Genomic DNA, 18,951 nt, shown 5'->3' with positions numbered 1-18,951 from the left:
GACCCGAAGACTGACAGCAAAGCCAGTGCAACGTTCTGGAGACAGCTGAACTTCTTCGGCATGGATGTCCAGCAGGTGAAGATGCAGGTTTCGTGATCTTGCACTGCCGTGGTTTCTAGTTGTTTCAGTAGCTCTGCATACTTAGTCACCCACAGTGTTGAACTCTTCAGCTCAATCAGCTGCATTTCCATGTCCTGTGTATCCAACCAGTCTATCAGAGATAAATCCAATTCGTGTCCATCAAAGCTGTCTGGCTTGATCAAGAAAGAGACCATGGGTCCATACTTCTGAAAGTCCCCAAATCGTGTTGTGAACTCCGACTCAAACTCGCTCATGTATTTGCATATTTCAACGGTGCTGATGCTGTGCTGCGAAGAAAGCTCCCTTACGTGTCTGAAATAGTGGAAAGTGGAGGTAGCAACATCGCTTGAAAAGATTGCTAGCTTGCCGACTGCCAAATGCCAATGACTGCCAAACGTGGTATGTCATTCACGTCCACGCTCTCGTCAAGTGCAATGCTAAATACCACAGCATCTTTTGACCCAGCTATTTGCTGCGTGCTGACATTTTCTGACATTTTTTTTTTTTGTATACCATTCACGCCCTCCAGGCACCCTTGCCACACAAACTTGTATTTCTGTCCCTGCCTACCCTTCACCATTCTTTTTGAGGCAATGTTTTCATGGCCGGATGCCTTTCCTGATGCCAACCCTCTTATTCGCCTCTTACGACACGCAGGGATACGGTGTACCTATTCTAAACCAGGGTACACACCTGGAATATATGTAGATATATATATATATATATATATATATATATATATATATATATATATATATATATATACATATATATATATATATATATATACATACATACATACATACATACATACATACATACATACAACACAACAACAATTAGCATTTTAAGGCCATTTTCCCTGCAAGAGCGGGGGTTAGCCTTGCGGTCCCCTTGACAATCTTCTCCATTTTGCCCTATTATCTGCATCTCCCCTTGTTAACCCCCTTGCCCGCATTTCTTCTTCGACCATCTTCAGCCAATTCTTTCTCGGTCTTCCCCGTCCTCTACTTCCTTCTACATTCATTTCCATCACTCTTCTCAACCAGTCACTTTCATCCTTCCTCAACACATGACCAAACCATCTCAAACTGTTTCTCTTCACAGAATCCATCACAGGCTCTATTCCCATCATCTTTCGCAATTCATCATTTGTCTTCCTCTCTCTCAACGATACTCCACAAATCCACTGAACCATTCGCATTTCCACCCTTTCCAGCCTTCGTTGCTGCTCCACGTTCATTACCCATGTCTCGCTCCCATAAATCATAACACTTCTCACTTCATAGATATATATAATCGGGAGATTAAATAAGACGCGGACGGAGCTTCAGGACGGTCGATCTTTAATTCTCGACAAGCTTTTGACCAACAAAGGTCTTCTTCTTCTTCTTCTTCCAAAGTCGTCCCCAAGCTCAGCGGAACTCCCGATTATTTATTTAATACAAATGAGATGCCCTGCTCATACTGTGGAGTTTCTACTATTTCTCACAGATTATATATATATATATATATATATATATATATATATATATATATATATATATATATATATATATATATATATATATATATATATATATATGTATATATATGTACATATATATATATATATATATATATATATATATATATACAGGGTGATTGAAAAGTAACTCCCTATTTTAAAATATATAGAAATTATTTATTTATTGTAATATTTTTCTCAATGTTTTAGTGTTTGTTCTTTAATGTATGAGAATTTAATCTTTGTTGGTTTTTTTTCAGATTATTTTTTGTTTGAAATTCGGAAGCCCTACAAACATGGCTGGACGTCTTACCCTGCAGGAGCGTGCCCAGCTAGTGGTATGAAGATTGGTCTGATCTCTTTAAAAATATCCTCTGGTCTGATGAAGTGGTATTTCACATCGGTGGGTTTGTGAACCGTCACAACTGCTATTACTGGGCAGGAGAAGATCCTCGTGTTATTTCTGAAAAAACGCAATATCGGCCCAAGGTAACGGTGTGGTGTGGAATGACTTTGGAAAGGATTGTAGGTCCCTTCATCCTTCGCGATACCATGAATGCCAAAAGGTACCTCAGACGAAATCTGGCCAATTATCAGTGCTTCGGAGAATGTTGAAGATTTGATTTTCATGCAAGATGGCGCTCCTCCACATTTTGCTATTGTTGTTCGTGAATGGCTGAATGCCCAATTCCCTGGGAGATGGATGGGTCGTCGTGGTCCGTATGAGTGGCCAGCCAGTATTAAATTTCTTTACACATTTAAGTTTATGTCAAGTCCATTATCTGACTTAGCATAAAATATTAAAAACTTTCCATTTCTCAAATCAAGAAGAGATTGAACTCATATCACAAAAGGGAAAATATCCTCATGATTATATGAACTCATTTGAGAGGTTTAAAGAAACACACTTCCCTCTAAGTTGTCTTTCTATAATGAGTTATATAAAATCTAAATAACAGTGAAAAAAACAGTCAATTTTTATTGAGCAGCACAAGCCTTTATATTTTAGCCTTTATATTGTACTTTATGCTTCATATTGAAATGCCAAGGAAATCACAATTTTTGTATCGATCAATGATCTTTGAAAGGTGGAGGAGATGATCTTTGAAACGATTAAAAGAATTCACAAATCCAAGATAGCTGACAAGCCTTTGGATCAATCAGCTTCTTTGTAGGTTCTCATTAGATCTGATAACTTGGAGCATTCCTGTCAATTGTCAAGTATATCGGTCCCTGAGAAAAAGCATTACAATTGTTGATATACAGTGTATATATACAGCCACGTGAAAAAGTAAGTACACCCCATGTAAAGTTTTGACTTTTTCAACATATTTCAACTGTTACGTGGTCCCCTCGGTGAATACCTGGTCTCGGTGACCCCCGGACCGTGAGAGGAACTCCGCCAGCAAGCTGTACTATATATGCGCTTTCGCCACGCAATCCATATGAATTTCACCCAGGAGACAACTGATGTTCAAGGATATATTTCCAATGGTAATGATACCATACAATTCCAATGACACAACCACGGAGATTTTCCCCGAGCAATCAACAATACACAACCATCAACAATATTTCCCAGCCACAATCAATTCCCTATGAGTAAGATGGCCATCTTATATATGTGTGTGTCCCGGTGAGTACTCACACCCCCTTTCGGTCTCTGCTCCTCACAATGTCTCTGGGCCCCTCCTGACCAAGATACTGGTCGGCGTCTCCGCACTCGGGCGGTTGAACGAACCCCGGGTGGACGTTTCTCCACCGGGCAGGTATCGTACCAGGCACCGTGGCTGCAGCCCCTCGTGGCCACGCGGAGCGGGTACGGTAGAGCAAGCCAAACCCCACGCCGCTTGCAAGGCGTGTTAGGCCCCAACGTGCGACCCGCACGCGTCTGTTTAGACGGTGCCGCGAACGATACCAGACGCGGGGTCGATGCACGGCCCCACGTCACTTGACGTCTCCACCGGGCAGGTACACGTCCCGGTGATTCCTCTCGCCAGACAGGCTTCGGAACGCCGCTTTTCCACGCAGCGCAAGGTCGATCCCGCCTTTTGGTCGGAGCGGGGCGAGGAAGAATAATACTCGTCCTTTTTTCCTCGTGTCTTTTTCTCTTCCGTTTCCGGTCACTTCCGTTTCCGGCCACTCCCTCAGAAGGGCTCCTGACCCTCCAACCACAACAACTACACAACAACTTAATATACTACACACGGATAAGCAAAGACCTGAATGGTAATTCACATACATTCACATAAATATGTAACACTCCCCCCCTTCAAGAAAGAAAGTTTGAACCCAGCGAAAACTTTCTTTGCCGGCCAATTTGGAGAAACAAACCAGATAACTCAACCCCCCCCCCCCCACATTATCCGTTCCCCCCGGGCACAGTTATCACTTAAAAATAAAGCAACCAAAATTTCACCACAACCCCTCCAGATTACTCCCTCTGGACTAAGTACCAACAACGACATTGTCCCTGCCAAATCAAACTCCATCTCATGACCCTCTGACTTTGACCGTCAGTTTCTTGGGAATGAAGGTTAAGGGGTTGATCAAAGATCCAAAGTTAAGCAACTCGATAGCACTTTTTCCGGGAGGCCAAGCCGAGTATTCACTACATGGATGCCTTTAGGAACGCGGAGTTCACGGTTAGTCCGTGCAGGAAAGTTCTCTACATGGGCGCCTTGAGGAACGTGGAGTTCACGGTTAGTCCGTGCATGAAAGTTCACTACATGGACGCCTTTAGGAACGGCGTTCACGGTTAATTCGTGTAGGAATCTTGGCTCGGCGGCTCCGCCGCCTTCAGTGCTTCAACTTCTCAGAACTTCCCTAATAATTAGGGTGGGACCACTGGTCCCTGTAGTCCCATGAATAGCGGTCTCCTTCTCGGCCACTACTTTGCCAATCCTTCCTTCGGGAGCGGCCGTAACTCAGGGAGCCTCCATAATAATATTGATTGCGGCCACCACCAAAACTACCGCCCAGTTGTCCTCTCCTGTAGACCTCTCGACGCCTACGAAATGCCTTCCCTACTGTTATGGTCCGACCCTCCAAATCCTTGCCATTCCAATTCTTCTCTGCCTCTCTGGCGTCTTTTGTGCTGGCAAACGTGACAAAGCCGAACCCTCTTGACTGTTGCGTTTCCCAGTCTCTTACCAACCGCACTTCCACCAGCGGCCCATATCTGTTGAAGACAGAGGTCAGAACTTCTTCCTCTGTTTTGAAGTTCAGTCCCCCTACAAATAACTTGGCACTTTTGTCGCCATCCCGAGCTGGTGTGGTGTTATTTTCCCTGCTGGGCTCTTTACCAACCCTCAGGTTACCATAAACTTGACCCCCGGCCAAATCATTCCCGATAACCACAGATACACCCTCTACAGGAAGCGTGGCTTGTAAACCGACGGTGACCGGTCCTGACACCAAATCGGACTCCAACTGGATGACCTGAAGGGGAGCACTAACACCGCCCCCGATCCCCTGTAAACGAACACTATCCCCCGTTGCCGTCTCCTCGGACCATGGCAAAATGCCTTCAAGCATTAAAGATTGATGGGCCCCTGTGTCCCTCAATATCCTAACCGGTCTCCGGTTAGTCGAGGCTCCATCCAGTGACACAAACCCCTCTGAAATAAATGGTTGGTAACCCTTTTGATGGCGATTTCTTACGCTAGCCATCGCATTCGGAGTTGTAATAGTCGGACTCCGCTCTGGGTTGTCCCTTTTCATGAGGTAACAACTGGACATCAAGTGTCCAGGTTTCTTGCAAAACGCGCAAGTAGGCCCGGAGGAAAAACTCGGGGTCTGCCTCGGGCCCCCCGAACTATAAGTTTGTCTTGGGCCCGCATCCCTCTGATTTCGAACCGGTGGGGTATCATAGTTGTCCCCATAATCATCTCGAGGCCGCCGCCATGTATGGTCGTTCTCCGCACCTGCTGTTCCCCACCTCCCCTGCGGAGATCTAGGCGAGGAGTTAGGTTCGTGGACCCCTATTCGGTGGGTTAAGGCATAATCATCTGCCATGGTGGCTGCGTCCCACAACTTTGGTACCTTCTTTTCCTGCAGGTACACTTTGATGTCCTCGTGGACACACTGCTGGAATTCCTCCACCAGGATCAAGTCCCGCAATGTCTCGAAGTCTTTCCCGACTCCTTTTGACTCACACCACCGATCAAACATGTTTTCTTTCACTCTGGCAAACTCCACATGGGTCTCACTCTCCCTCTTCCTGGCATTCCTGAATTTTTGCCTGTAAGCTTCCGGAACCAACTCATAGGCCTTGAGGATGTGCTTCTTCAGTACCTCATAATCTGCACATTGGTCCATTGGTAGCGCCGAATAAATTTCCTGAGCTTTCCCCACCAGCACACTTTGCACGAGTATGGTCCAGGCCTCCTCCGGCCAGTTTAATTGTCGAGCCACTTTCTCAAAGTGTGGGAAAAATTTCGCGACTTCTTTTTCACTGAACGGTGGAACCAGCCTCACATGTCTGCCCACATCCCAGGTTTTCTGGTTAGGTGTCGACCCCGTCAGCAAGGGTGGTGCCTCTCCCCGTTCTCTCATTAACTCCAGCTCCTTGAATTTGATTTCTTGCTGAAGCTCCATGTCACGTTCCTTTAATTCCCTTTCCGCTTTTCTCTCCTCTGCTTCGAGGTCCCTTGCAGCTCTCCTCTCCTCTGCTTTTCTCCCTTCTAACCTTTCCTGGAGTTCTCGTTCCACTCTCCTTTCCTCTGCTTGTTTCTCTTCTCTCCTCGCTTCTGCTTTCCTTTCTTCTTCTGCTCTTTCCTTTTCTGCTTTCCTTTCTACTTCTGCTCTTTCCTTTTCTGCTTTCCTTTCTTCTTCTGCTCTTTCCTTTTCTGCTTTCCTTTCTTCTTCTTTAATCCGTTCCTGGCTCCGTAATTGCAACTCCAGTTTCCAGAGCTCAACGTCTTCTGGTTCTTCGGGTAGCCACTCCCAGGCTAACTCGTCCCATGTTCCTAATCCCACCATAGATTGTATCACCGTGGCCTGCAACTCTGCCTTCCTCAAATTAGTTCGGACCTCCAAGTTAAAATGTTTGGCCAATTTCAAGAGGTCCGACTTTAGCAACGCTCGGAACTGTGCCTCACTCGGGGTTACCCCAAAGTTCTGTGCCACAAACGCCATGGTGCCTATCGTTAACACCTGTTAACCTTCACCCAAGACTTTACCCCAATTTCTCAAAAAAAAAATTACCAATTAATAATTAATTAATAAATTTTAATTAATAAAAAATATTATTATTTTATTATTTTATACAATTTTAAATCCCGGACATAGACCCAATTGCGAAACCGCAAATCGTAATTTGGACGAGCCCCCATTTCTGTTACGTGGTCCCCTCGGTGAATACCTGGTCTCGGTGACCCCCGGACCGTGAGAGGAACTCTGCCAGCAAGCTGTACTATATATGCGCTTTCGCCACGCAATCCATATGAATTTCACCCAGGAGACAACTGATGTTCAAGGATATATTTCCAATGGTAATGATACCATACAATTCCAATGACACAACCACGGAAATTTTCCCCGAGCAATCAACAATACACAACCATCAACAATATTTCCCAGCCACAATCAATTCCCTATGAGTAAGATGGCCATCTTATATATGTGTGTGTCCCGGTGAGTACTCACACCCCCTTTCGGTCTCTGCTCCTCACAATGTCTCTGGGCCCCTCCTGACCAAGATACTGGTCGGCGTCTCCGCACTCGGGCGGTTGAACGAACCCCGGGTGGACGTTTCTCCACCGGGCAGGTATCGTACCAGGCACCGTGGCTGCAGCCCCTCGTGGCCACGCGGAGCGGGTACGGTAGAGCAAGCCAAACCCCACGCCGCTTGCAAGGCGTGTTAGGCCCCAACGTGCGACCCGCACGCGTCTGTTTAGACGGTGCCGCGAACGATACCAGACGCGGGGTCGATGCACGGCCCCACGTCACTTGACGTCTCCACCGGGCAGGTACACGTCCCGGTGATTCCTCTCGCCAGACAGGCTTCGGAACGCCGCTTTTCCACGCAGCGCAAGGTCGATCCCGCCTTTTGGTCGGAGCGGGGCGAGGAAGAATAATACTCGTCCTTTTTTCCTCGTGTCTTTTTCTCTTCCGTTTCCGGTCACTTCCGTTTCCGGCCACTCCCTCAGAAGGGCTCCTGACCCTCCAACCACAACAACTACACAACAACTTAATATACTACACACGGATAAGCAAAGACCTGAATGGTAATTCACATACATTCACATAAATATGTAACACTCCCCCCCTTCAAGAAAGAAAGTTTGAACCCAGCGAAAACTTTCTTTGCCGGCCAATTTGGAGAAACAAACCAGATAACTCAACCCCCCCCCCCCACATTATCCGTTCCCCCCGGGCACAGTTATCACTTAAAAATAAAGCAACCAAAATTTCACCACAACCCCTCCAGATTACTCCCTCTGGACTAAGTACCAACAACGACATTGTCCCTGCCAAATCAAACTCCATCTCATGACCCTCTGACTTTGACCGTCAGTTTCTTGGGAATGAAGGTTAAGGGGTTGATCAAAGATCCAAAGTTAAGCAACTCGATAGCACTTTTTCCAGGAGGCCAAGCCGAGTATTCACTACATGGATGCCTTTAGGAACGCGGAGTTCACGGTTAGTCCGTGCAGGAAAGTTCTCTACATGGGCGCCTTGAGGAACGTGGAGTTCACGGTTAGTCCGTGCATGAAAGTTCACTACATGGACGCCTTTAGGAACGGCGTTCACGGTTAATTCGTGTAGGAATCTTGGCTCGGCGGCTCCGCCGCCTTCAGTGCTTCAACTTCTCAGAACTTCCCTAATAATTAGGGTGGGACCACTGGTCCCTGTAGTCCCATGAATAGCGGTCTCCTTCTCGGCCACTACTTTGCCAATCCTTCCTTCGGGAGCGGCCGTAACTCAGGGAGCCTCCATAATAATATTGATTGCGGCCACCACCAAAACTACCGCCCAGTTGTCCTCTCCTGTAGACCTCTCGACGCCTACGAAATGCCTTCCCTACTGTTATGGTCCGACCCTCCAAATCCTTGCCATTCCAATTCTTCTCTGCCTCTCTGGCGTCTTTTGTGCTGGCAAACGTGACAAAGCCGAACCCTCTTGACTGTTGCGTTTCCCAGTCTCTTACCAACCGCACTTCCACCAGCGGCCCATATCTGTTGAAGACAGAGGTCAGAACTTCTTCCTCTGTTTTGAAGTTCAGTCCCCCTACAAATAACTTGGCACTTTTGTCGCCATCCCGAGCTGGTGTGGTGTTATTTTCCCTGCTGGGCTCTTTACCAACCCTCAGGTTACCATAAACTTGACCCCCGGCCAAATCATTCCCGATAACCACAGATACACCCTCTACAGGAAGCGTGGCTTGTAAACCGACGGTGACCGGTCCTGACACCAAATCGGACTCCAACTGGATGACCTGAAGGGGAGCACTAACACCGCCCCCGATCCCCTGTAAACGAACACTATCCCCCGTTGCCGTCTCCTCGGACCATGGCAAAATGCCTTCAAGCATTAAAGATTGATGGGCCCCTGTGTCCCTCAATATCCTAACCGGTCTCCGGTTAGTCGAGGCTCCATCCAGTGACACAAACCCCTCTGAAATAAATGGTTGGTAACCCTTTTGATGGCGATTTCTTACGCTAGCCATCGCATTCGGAGTTGTAATAGTCGGACTCCGCTCTGGGTTGTCCCTTTTCATGAGGTAACAACTGGACATCAAGTGTCCAGGTTTCTTGCAAAACGCGCAAGTAGGCCCGGAGGAAAAACTCGGGGTCTGCCTCGGGCCCCCCGAACTATAAGTTTGTCTTGGGCCCGCATCCCTCTGATTTCGAACCGGTGGGGTATCATAGTTGTCCCCATAATCATCTCGAGGCCGCCGCCATGTATGGTCGTTCTCCGCACCTGCTGTTCCCCACCTCCCCTGCGGAGATCTAGGCGAGGAGTTAGGTTCGTGGACCCCTATTCGGTGGGTTAAGGCATAATCATCTGCCATGGTGGCTGCGTCCCACAACTTTGGTACCTTCTTTTCCTGCAGGTACACTTTGATGTCCTCGTGGACACACTGCTGGAATTCCTCCACCAGGATCAAGTCCCGCAATGTCTCGAAGTCTTTCCCGACTCCTTTTGACTCACACCACCGATCAAACATGTTTTCTTTCACTCTGGCAAACTCCACATGGGTCTCACTCTCCCTCTTCCTGGCATTCCTGAATTTTTGCCTGTAAGCTTCCGGAACCAACTCATAGGCCTTGAGGATGTGCTTCTTCAGTACCTCATAATCTGCACATTGGTCCATTGGTAGCGCCGAATAAATTTCCTGAGCTTTCCCCACCAGCACACTTTGCACGAGTATGGTCCAGGCCTCCTCCGGCCAGTTTAATTGTCGAGCCACTTTCTCAAAGTGTGGGAAAAATTTCGCGACTTCTTTTTCACTGAACGGTGGAACCAGCCTCACATGTCTGCCCACATCCCAGGTTTTCTGGTTAGGTGTCGACCCCGTCAGCAAGGGTGGTGCCTCTCCCCGTTCTCTCATTAACTCCAGCTCCTTGAATTTGATTTCTTGCTGAAGCTCCATGTCACGTTCCTTTAATTCCCTTTCCGCTTTTCTCTCCTCTGCTTCGAGGTCCCTTGCAGCTCTCCTCTCCTCTGCTTTTCTCCCTTCTAACCTTTCCTGGAGTTCTCGTTCCACTCTCCTTTCCTCTGCTTGTTTCTCTTCTCTCCTCGCTTCTGCTTTCCTTTCTTCTTCTGCTCTTTCCTTTTCTGCTTTCCTTTCTTCTTCTGCTCTTTCCTTTTCTGCTTTCCTTTCTTCTTCTGCTCTTTCCTTTTCTGCTTTCCTTTCTTCTTCTTTAATCCGTTCCTGGCTCCGTAATTGCAACTCCAGTTTCCAGAGCTCAACGTCTTCTGGTTCTTCGGGTAGCCACTCCCAGGCTAACTCGTCCCATGTTCCTAATCCCACCATAGATTGTATCACCGTGGCCTGCAACTCTGCCTTCCTCAAATTAGTTCGGACCTCCAAGTTAAAATGTTTGGCCAATTTCAAGAGGTCCGACTTTAGCAACGCTCGGAACTGTGCCTCACTCGGTGTTACCCCAAAGTTCTGTGCCACAAACGCCATGGTGCCTATCGTTAACACCTGTTAACCTTCACCCAAGACTTTACCCCAATTTCTCAAAAAAAAAATTACCAATTAATAATTAATTAATAAATTTTAATTAATAAAAAATATTATTATTTTATTATTTTATACAATTTTAAATCCCGGACGTAGACCCAATTGCGAAACCGCAAATCGTAATTTGGACGAGCCCCCAATTCTGTTACGTGGTCCCCTCGGTGAATACCTGGTCTCGGTGACCCCCGGACCGTGAGAGGAACTCTGCCAGCAAGCTGTACTATATATGCGCTTTCGCCACGCAATCCATATGAATTTCACCCAGGAGACAACTGATGTTCAAGGATATATTTCCAATGGTAATGATACCATACAATTCCAATGACACAACCACGGAGATTTTCCCCGAGCAATCAACAATACACAACCATCAACAATATTTCCCAGCCACAATCAATTCCCTATGAGTAAGATGGCCATCTTATATATGTGTGTGTCCCGGTGAGTACTCACACCCCCTTTCGGTCTCTGCTCCTCACAATGTCTCTGGGCCCCTCCTGACCAAGATACTGGTCGGCGTCTCCGCACTCGGGCGGTTGAACGAACCCCGGGTGGACGTTTCTCCACCGGGCAGGTATCGTACCAGGCACCGTGGCTGCAGCCCCTCGTGGCCACGCGGAGCGGGTACGGTAGAGCAAGCCAAACCCCACGCCGCTTGCAAGGCGCGTTGGGCCCCAACGTGCGACCCGCACGCGTCTGTTTAGATGGTGCCGCGAACGATACCAGACGCGGGGTCGATGCACGGCCCCACGTCACTTGACGTCTCCACCGGGCAGGTACACGTCCCGGTGATTCCTCTCGCCAGACAGGCTTCGGAACGCCGCTTTTCCACGCAGCGCAAGGTCGATCCCGCCTTTTGGTCGGAGCGGGGCGAGGAAGAATAATACTCGTCCTTTTTTCCTCGTGTCTTTTTCTCTTCCGTTTCCGGTCACTTCCGTTTCCGGCCACTCCCTCAGAAGGGCTCCTGACCCTCCAACCACAACAACTACACAACAACTTAATATACTACACACGGATAAGCAAAGACCTGAATGGTAATTCACACACATTCACATAAATATGTAACACAACATACAGCTATTTGATCTTCATTTCAACAATATTGATAGATAAAGGTGACATAAGACAACAAATATCATGAAACATTTACATTTTGTAGTCCATTGTATAATTTAAATAAACATAAATGCAAATTTCGCATGTGGAAAAAGTAAGTACACCCTTGGCTCCAATAGATGGTATTGCCCCCTTTGGCAGAAACAACAAGTAGGCGTTTCTTATAACTGTCTACCAGTCTCTGACATCGACTGGGAGAAATTTTTGCCCACTCCTCCATGCAGAATTCTTTCAGCTGTGCGATGTTTGAGGGGTTTCTTGCATGCACAGCTCGTTTGAAATCCCCCCACAACATCTCGATGGGATTTAGATCCGGGCTTTGACTTGGCCATTCCAGAACTTTGACTTGGCCTTATTTAAACCTCAGACATTTAGTTTGGTTTGCTCTTTGTTGTTGAAGTGTGCGGCGTCACCATGCCTAGATCAAAAGAGCTCTCTGAGGCATTCAGAAAGAAGGTTATAGATGCCTACGAGTCTGGTAAGGGATTTATGATCTCCAAACAATTTGAAATCAATCATTCGACTGCCCGGAAGATCATCTACAAGTGGAGAAGATTCCAAACAACTGCCAGCAAGTTCAGCCGGAGAGCAAACCGCAAGATGCTGAAATAAGTCTCTAAGAACCCCCAGAATGTCATCACGGGACCTACAGGTAGCTCTTGCCACTGTTGATGTCAAAGTGCATGAGTCTACAATTAGAAAGAGGGTGCGCAAATTTTATCTACATGGGAGGTGTGCCAGGAGGAAACCTTTGCTGTCCAGAAAGAACATCAGGGCAAGACTAAAGTTTGCCAATGAACACCTAGGCAAAGACCAGCACTTCTGGAACAATTTGCTCTGGACAGATGAGTCAAAGGTAGAGCTATTTGGCCACAGTACCAGAAGACATGTTTGGGGAAAACCAAAGACAGCATTTGACCACAAGAACCTGATACCAACTGTAAAGCATGGTGGTGGAAATATTATGGTTTGGGGCAGCTTTGCTGCATCAGGGCCTGGGCAGCTCACCATCATAGAATGCATTATAAATTCTTCATTGTACCAGAGGGTGCTTGAGGATAATGTGAGGCCATCTGTCGGAAAGTTGAAGCTCAACCGAAGGTGGACCTTGCAACATGACAATGACCCTAAACATACCAGTAAATCCACCAAGGAATGGCTGAAAAGAAAGAAATGGAGGGTTCTGGAATGGCCAAGTAAAAGCCGGATGTAAATCCCATCGAGATGTTGTGGGGGGATTTGAAACGAGCTGTGCATGCAAGAAACCCCTCAAACATCGCACAGCTGAAATAATTCTGCATGGAAGAGTGGGCAAAAATTTCTCCCAGTCGATGTCAGAGACTGGTAGACAGTTATAAGAAACGCCTACTTTCTTGTTTCTGCCAAAGGGGGCAATACCACCTATTGGAGCCATGGGTGTACTTACTTTTTCCACATACGAAATTTGCATTTATGTTTATTTAAATTATACAATGGACTACAAAATGTAAATGTTTCATGATATTTGTTATACTAGGGCATGCCCGTACTATATCTATATCTAAAATTATATCCCCCCCCGCCCCCTCTATTTACATGAAATGGTTTGGTCCAAAGCGAACGGCTTGCGAGTGGTGACAATCCCCCCCCTCTATTTACATGCAATGGTTTGGTCCAAAGCGAACGGCTTCCGGAGTTTGGTAAAGAAATCGCCATCGCGTGCACAAACGCGCAGGAAAGCGAATGAAACGCAAATTCGTTTTTATTAGTTGTAAAACATAGTTTAACGCCAACATAGTTTGCAAACGTGAAATAAATGAATACGCTCTCAAATGTGCCATCCGAGGCAGAGTGTGCCCGCCACGTTCGGCACACGCGATCGTTCGCTGCTCTCTGATTGGTTGAATCGTTTTTTGGACATAGCTCGGTAAGTAATTGTCCGATTAATATGAAACCTTGAAAAGGCACATCCTCGGGTCCCCAGCAATATACCTGGCAAGTTAAAAGTATATCGGACCCGTGGTTGTCGAGAAACAGCGGTCACAGACAAACAAACGTACAGACAGAGATTACTGGAATTATAGATAGATTATATCACCTTTATCTATCAATATTGTTGAAATGAAGATCAAATAGCTGTATGTTGAAATATGTTGAAAAAGTCAAAACTTTACATGGGGTGTACTTACTTTTTCATGTGACTGTATATATATATATATTATAGGGTATATATCCAGAACCCTCCATAGGAAGGGTATATATATATACCCTTCCTCCTGTCCATGGTACACGGAATCTTGTGGTGAGGCTGTTGCCCAGAAACAACTTGCCTTCGTCTCCTGGAAAGCAAATCCAACGGAAGGAAATCTCATTTCCTTTCACAAAGCCCGAAACAAGTGTGTGTCCACCCTCAGGAGAGCCAGGCAAAACAATGTCTCTCCGTTCTCAAGACCGAACTCTCTTATCTGTCTCCCTCTTCCAAATCCTGGTGGCGTCTGGTCAAATCTGTTTCTGGTGTTTGATCCCCCTCCATCCCCTCCCTTACCTCAAATGGCTACACAGCTGACTCCGCACGTGAAAAAGTTGAATGCCTCAACTCTGTGTTTGCCTCTAAATCTTGTGTCCCAAACCCATCCCTCTCTGTACCCACCATACCCAGTCGTACCCAGCTGCTCCTGGACTCCGTGTCCTTTCCTCCTGACAAGGTGGAAAAGTTTCTGTCAACTCTCGACTCTGATTCTGCAACTGGACCTGACGGCATCAGCCCACGGGTCCTAAAATCCTGTTCTTCCGCTCTTTCACTCCATCTCTCTGTCCTCTTTACCCTCTCTTTTGCTCAAGGTCAACTGCCATCTGCTTGGAAATCAGCCAACATCACCGCTTTGCACAAAAAAGGTGCAAAAACAGATCCTAGCAACTACAGACCAATCAGCCTTCTCCCAATTATCAGCAAAGTCATGGAATCCATCATTGCTTCGGATATGAAATCTTTCCTCTTCTCCAATGGCTTGTTCTCTGATCATCAATTTGGTTTCAGACCAGGTCACTCTACTCTGGACATGCTGCTTCTGCTGTCTCAACAATGGATGGAGGTCCTCAATGCCAAACAGGAAATTAGAGCTGTCTCCCTCGACATATCACGTGCCTTCGATACGGTCTGGCACCCCGCTCTGCCAACCAAACTCTCCTCCTTTGGTATCCATGAAAGTCTCCACGCATGGCTGGCAGACTTCCTCTCTGGTCGTCGTCAACGTGTGGCCCTGAATGGGTTTCTCTCATCTCCTCTTCCTGTTCAGGCTGGAGTTCCCCAAGGCAGTGTTCTGGGCCATGTGCTTTTTCTGGTCTTCATCAATGATCTCTCTGACTCTCTTGAAAATCCTCTCTATCTCTTTGCTGATGACTCCACTCTCTGCCGCTCCATTCCTCATCCCTCAGATCGGCAGTCTGCAGCCTCCTCACTCTCTGCAGACCTGGCCAAAATCACAGACTGGGCAAACAAGTGGAACATGTCTTTCAATCCTGACAAATCTCACACTCTTACGATGTCTCTCCGAAAAGACCGACTGGACAACCCTCCCATCTACTTTCTGAATAATCCTCTCCAAGAAGTTCTGTCACTCAAGCTTTTGGGTCTCACTATCTGCCATGATCTTTCCTGAGAAAACCACATTTCCAAGCTGGCCTCCAAAGCCAGTCGCCGACTGGGCATCCTCCATCGTGCGAAGTCCTTCCTTGGCACACCTGAGCTCCTCACCACATACAAGGCTTTCATCCGCAGCTCAATGGAGTACTGCTGTCCCCTCTGGGCTGGTGCACCTGCCTCACACCTAGCTCGTCTTCACGCTGTTGAAACCAAAGCGTTCAGAATCATTGGAATCTCCCGCGATGACGCTATCTCTGAGGGCCTTTCACTTAATCACCCCAGGCAGGTTGGTGGTCTTTCCATCTTCTACCGACTCCTCTCCGGCCTTGCTCCCCCAGCTCTCTCTGGGCTCTGTCCCCCAAATATTCCTGCAGGTCACACAAGATCTGCCTGCAACCCTCTTATGGTTAAACTGCCAAAATCAAGACTCTCTGCTCACCTTCACTCCTTCATTCCTCTTTTCTCCCGCCTCTGGCACAAACTCCCTCACTCTCTTCAATCCCACTCCTCCCTCCAGGTCTTTAAAACGGCTGTTCACCACCATCTCTTATCTTCCCCAACCCAAAACCTTGATCTTTTCTACCCCCGCTAATTTCACCCCAAATCCACTTTTTTGAGGTGACTTTTGACCTCTTTCCTGGAAGTCCTTGGTGTCCTTGCGTTTTATACCTATCCTGCCTCCCCCCAGGCCCTCTCCCTCCAAAAACATCTCCTGATGTCCCTGCTCTCAAATGTTTGTGTGCTTCCTCCCCTTCTCTCCCCATATTATCGACCGCTCCCCTTTTTATATACTTTGTTTGCTTGTTTGTTTGATTTGTTTGTTTGATAAATGTTAGCTCTTTCACGAGCCTCGACTCTGTACACAAAAAAAAAAAAAAAAAAAATGAAAATTCCCTCTAGATGATGGACCCAGGTTGTGTATATCATATTCCAGTCAGGAAGCGACTCATCGTGACCCAGCATCACCGGGTACTTTTGCTAGTACATATATGTGTGTGTATATGTGTGTGTGTGTGTGTGTGTGTGTGTGTGTGTGTGTGTGTGTGTGTGTGTGTGTGTGTGTGTGTGTGTCGGGGATTTCATCCATTTGGCTCTGTTACTCGGCAGCCCTTGAGCATTCTGGGAACTGAACAGACCCGGGCAGCACCGACCCCTAGACTGTAATAACATAGCCTGTTGTGGAAGTTATGCAAGGCTCCGACCTTGGGCAAAAATGCATGGATGAGAAGACAGCTTTTCCCTTACTAAACAGCCCCCAATTTTTATGCCTTTCCTCCTATCTTTGAAGTCTCCTTTCATTATTTTCTGTACAGTATATAAACCCTGGCCTGCTGAGTACTAATTGAGAAGCTGGCCCGTTACTTGCTTATACGGCAGCTTTCCCATGTACATGTGTATCCCCTTCCTTTAATAAATTCTCCTGTAACTGTCCGAGTTTGGTCAAATGATCATCCCTGGGGGTGTGCTGGGAGGTAAATCCCTAACGTGTGTGTGTGTGTGTGTGTGTGTGTGTGTGTGTGTGTGTGTGTGTGTGTGTGTGTGTGTGTAAGAGAGACAGAATTTTGAGTAACATAAATGAAAAAACGAGATGTGTGTGTGTGTGTGTGAGGCATACTTTTTGACGTCTATCAATTAATTACGTACTATTTAAATGTACCTTTTAACTCTTTAGACTGCCGAGACCCCTTCGACCTTTGAAGACCCTGTAAGATTCTTAAGAACTCCAAAAAAGACTCAGAAGACCCAAAAGTCCCCGAGGACCCAAACACCCAAAAGCCCCTGAGGGCCCAAAAGACAAAGATGACCAAAAATACCCAGAAGACCCAAAAGTCCCAAAGGACCCAAAACACTCAAATGTCCCTGATGACACAAAAGACCCTGAAGACCCAGTAGACCCAAAAGTTCCTGAGGACTCAAAATACCAAAAAGTCCCAGAGGACCCAAAACACCCAAAAGTCCCTGAGGACCCAAAAGACCCTGAAGACCCAGTAGACCCAGTAGACCCAAAAGTCACCAAGGACCGAAAAGACTCCGTGGACCCAAAATATCCCAGAGTCCGGTAGGCAGGTATGCTACAAGGCCATGAAGACCAAAGGAAATTTGGTACAATGGACCAACGGGCCCACTAGTGGCTGGTAAAAGATGGGTTTTATAAATGTGTCAAGCTAGCGGTTCGTGAAATATTTTCTTGCGCGCCTGAAAAATAGGTGGGGGGGATGCAGACACGGCCGCAAATATAAAACAAAAACACGAATTCGCAGGACACTTTCCCGCGAATAGAGAAAGGTGTTGCATTTTATCAACCGCAAATTCGCAGATCCCGCGAATAGCGGGGTCCGACTGTACAGCATGATATTTTAAAAGGTTGTGGATGACTTGTGACAAAACTTGGTGAATGACTTGGGTAAGTGACAAGCACAAGGCGATTTGATTTTGGTTCAGGTTCGGATGCAGATCTGGCCTATTAGTGGGACACAAAACGTAAACTGTTCGGCCTGGCAAGGGTATGCACTCTTGCGAGTGCCGTTCTAGTTTATCTTGTGGCCCTAGAACCAAACAAATAATACATTTGTAATAGCTCTCAGCCCTGGTAGCCCCCTCCCCCTCACCCCCCGTTCAACATGAGTAAGAGTAAATATCTTCGTCTTAAACTTACCCTGTACATTCACAAGTCTCAGATATGTCCTTCCCATCAGTGTTCAGAAGCACCTAATTCAGATGCACTGTCCATTTACTGTTAGCGATCCATTGGGGGGTTTGTGTAGCATATGCCTGCAACCGTTAGGACCATGCACCAACCCACATGGTTGGGAGTTTGTACAACAAGCAGCTGCCCATTTAAGGAGCTGAGAAGGTTATCCAAGTCGTTCCTTGTGCAGAGGCACATGCCGTTCTCTCAATTACTTTTCCAAGTATTTTCAGCTTAATTTAGAAGCGTTGTGAGCCATTTAATGTAACTATCCTCATCTTGCATATGTTCGGCTGCCCTGATGACCCCAGTTTCATGGGGTTTCTGTGAATTCTCACCGAGCATTCTGAGGCAGATTACGTCATTTCAAAAGTTGTATATTAGCGTGGTCAAGGAACAGTTTGATGCATACAAACATGTCTTACTGCATTCTTGACTTCTCTTTTCCCCCACATCCCAATCTCTTCTTACCTCGCAGGGAGAACCTTTTGTCCCCACGAGACGAACGATGGCATAGCCAGGTACACAGAGCATAGAGGATAGAGCCATGCACCAGCCCAGTCCCTGTGCCCATGAAGGGTACACATACACCTTGTTGTAAACAAGTGGCTCAAATTTCACCAAAGTGAACATAAAGGATGCCTGAAGGAGTTGCAGAGAGAGAGAGAGAGAGAGAGAGAAAACTTTCAACTGATGGCAACGTAAAATAGTGAATAATAATGATTTTGCCAGAACAACAT

At 46.8% G+C, this 18,951-nt stretch overlaps 1 protein-coding gene and 1 long non-coding RNA gene across 5 annotated transcripts in view; one reads left to right on the top strand and one right to left on the bottom strand.

Moving 5' to 3' along the window:
• Positions 1-1,914, top strand: part of LOC137416736 (uncharacterized) — a 71,246-nt gene extending 69,332 nt beyond the window's left edge. The window contains exon 3 of the long non-coding RNA XR_010982329.1: positions 1,849-1,914. This is a non-coding gene — a long non-coding RNA (uncharacterized LOC137416736). The remainder of the gene's footprint in view (positions 1-1,848) is intronic.
• The window catches only part of LOC137416735 (sodium- and chloride-dependent taurine transporter-like), a 157,672-nt gene that overhangs the window by 15,430 nt on the left and 123,291 nt on the right, over positions 1-18,951 (bottom strand). For all 4 annotated transcript variants that reach the window (XM_068102355.2, XM_068102356.1, XM_068102354.2 and 1 more), the window contains one exon: positions 18,683-18,853. In XM_068102355.2, the coding sequence (XP_067958456.1) occupies positions 18,683-18,853 (171 nt within the window). The remainder of the gene's footprint in view (positions 1-18,682; positions 18,854-18,951) is intronic.

This window comes from Myxine glutinosa, chromosome 4, assembly GCF_964187855.1.
Source record: "Myxine glutinosa chromosome 4, kmMyxGlut1.1, whole genome shotgun sequence".
Classification (NCBI taxonomy): Eukaryota; Metazoa; Chordata; class Myxini; order Myxiniformes; family Myxinidae; genus Myxine; species Myxine glutinosa.
This window is presented reverse-complemented; position numbering and strand designations above follow the sequence as displayed.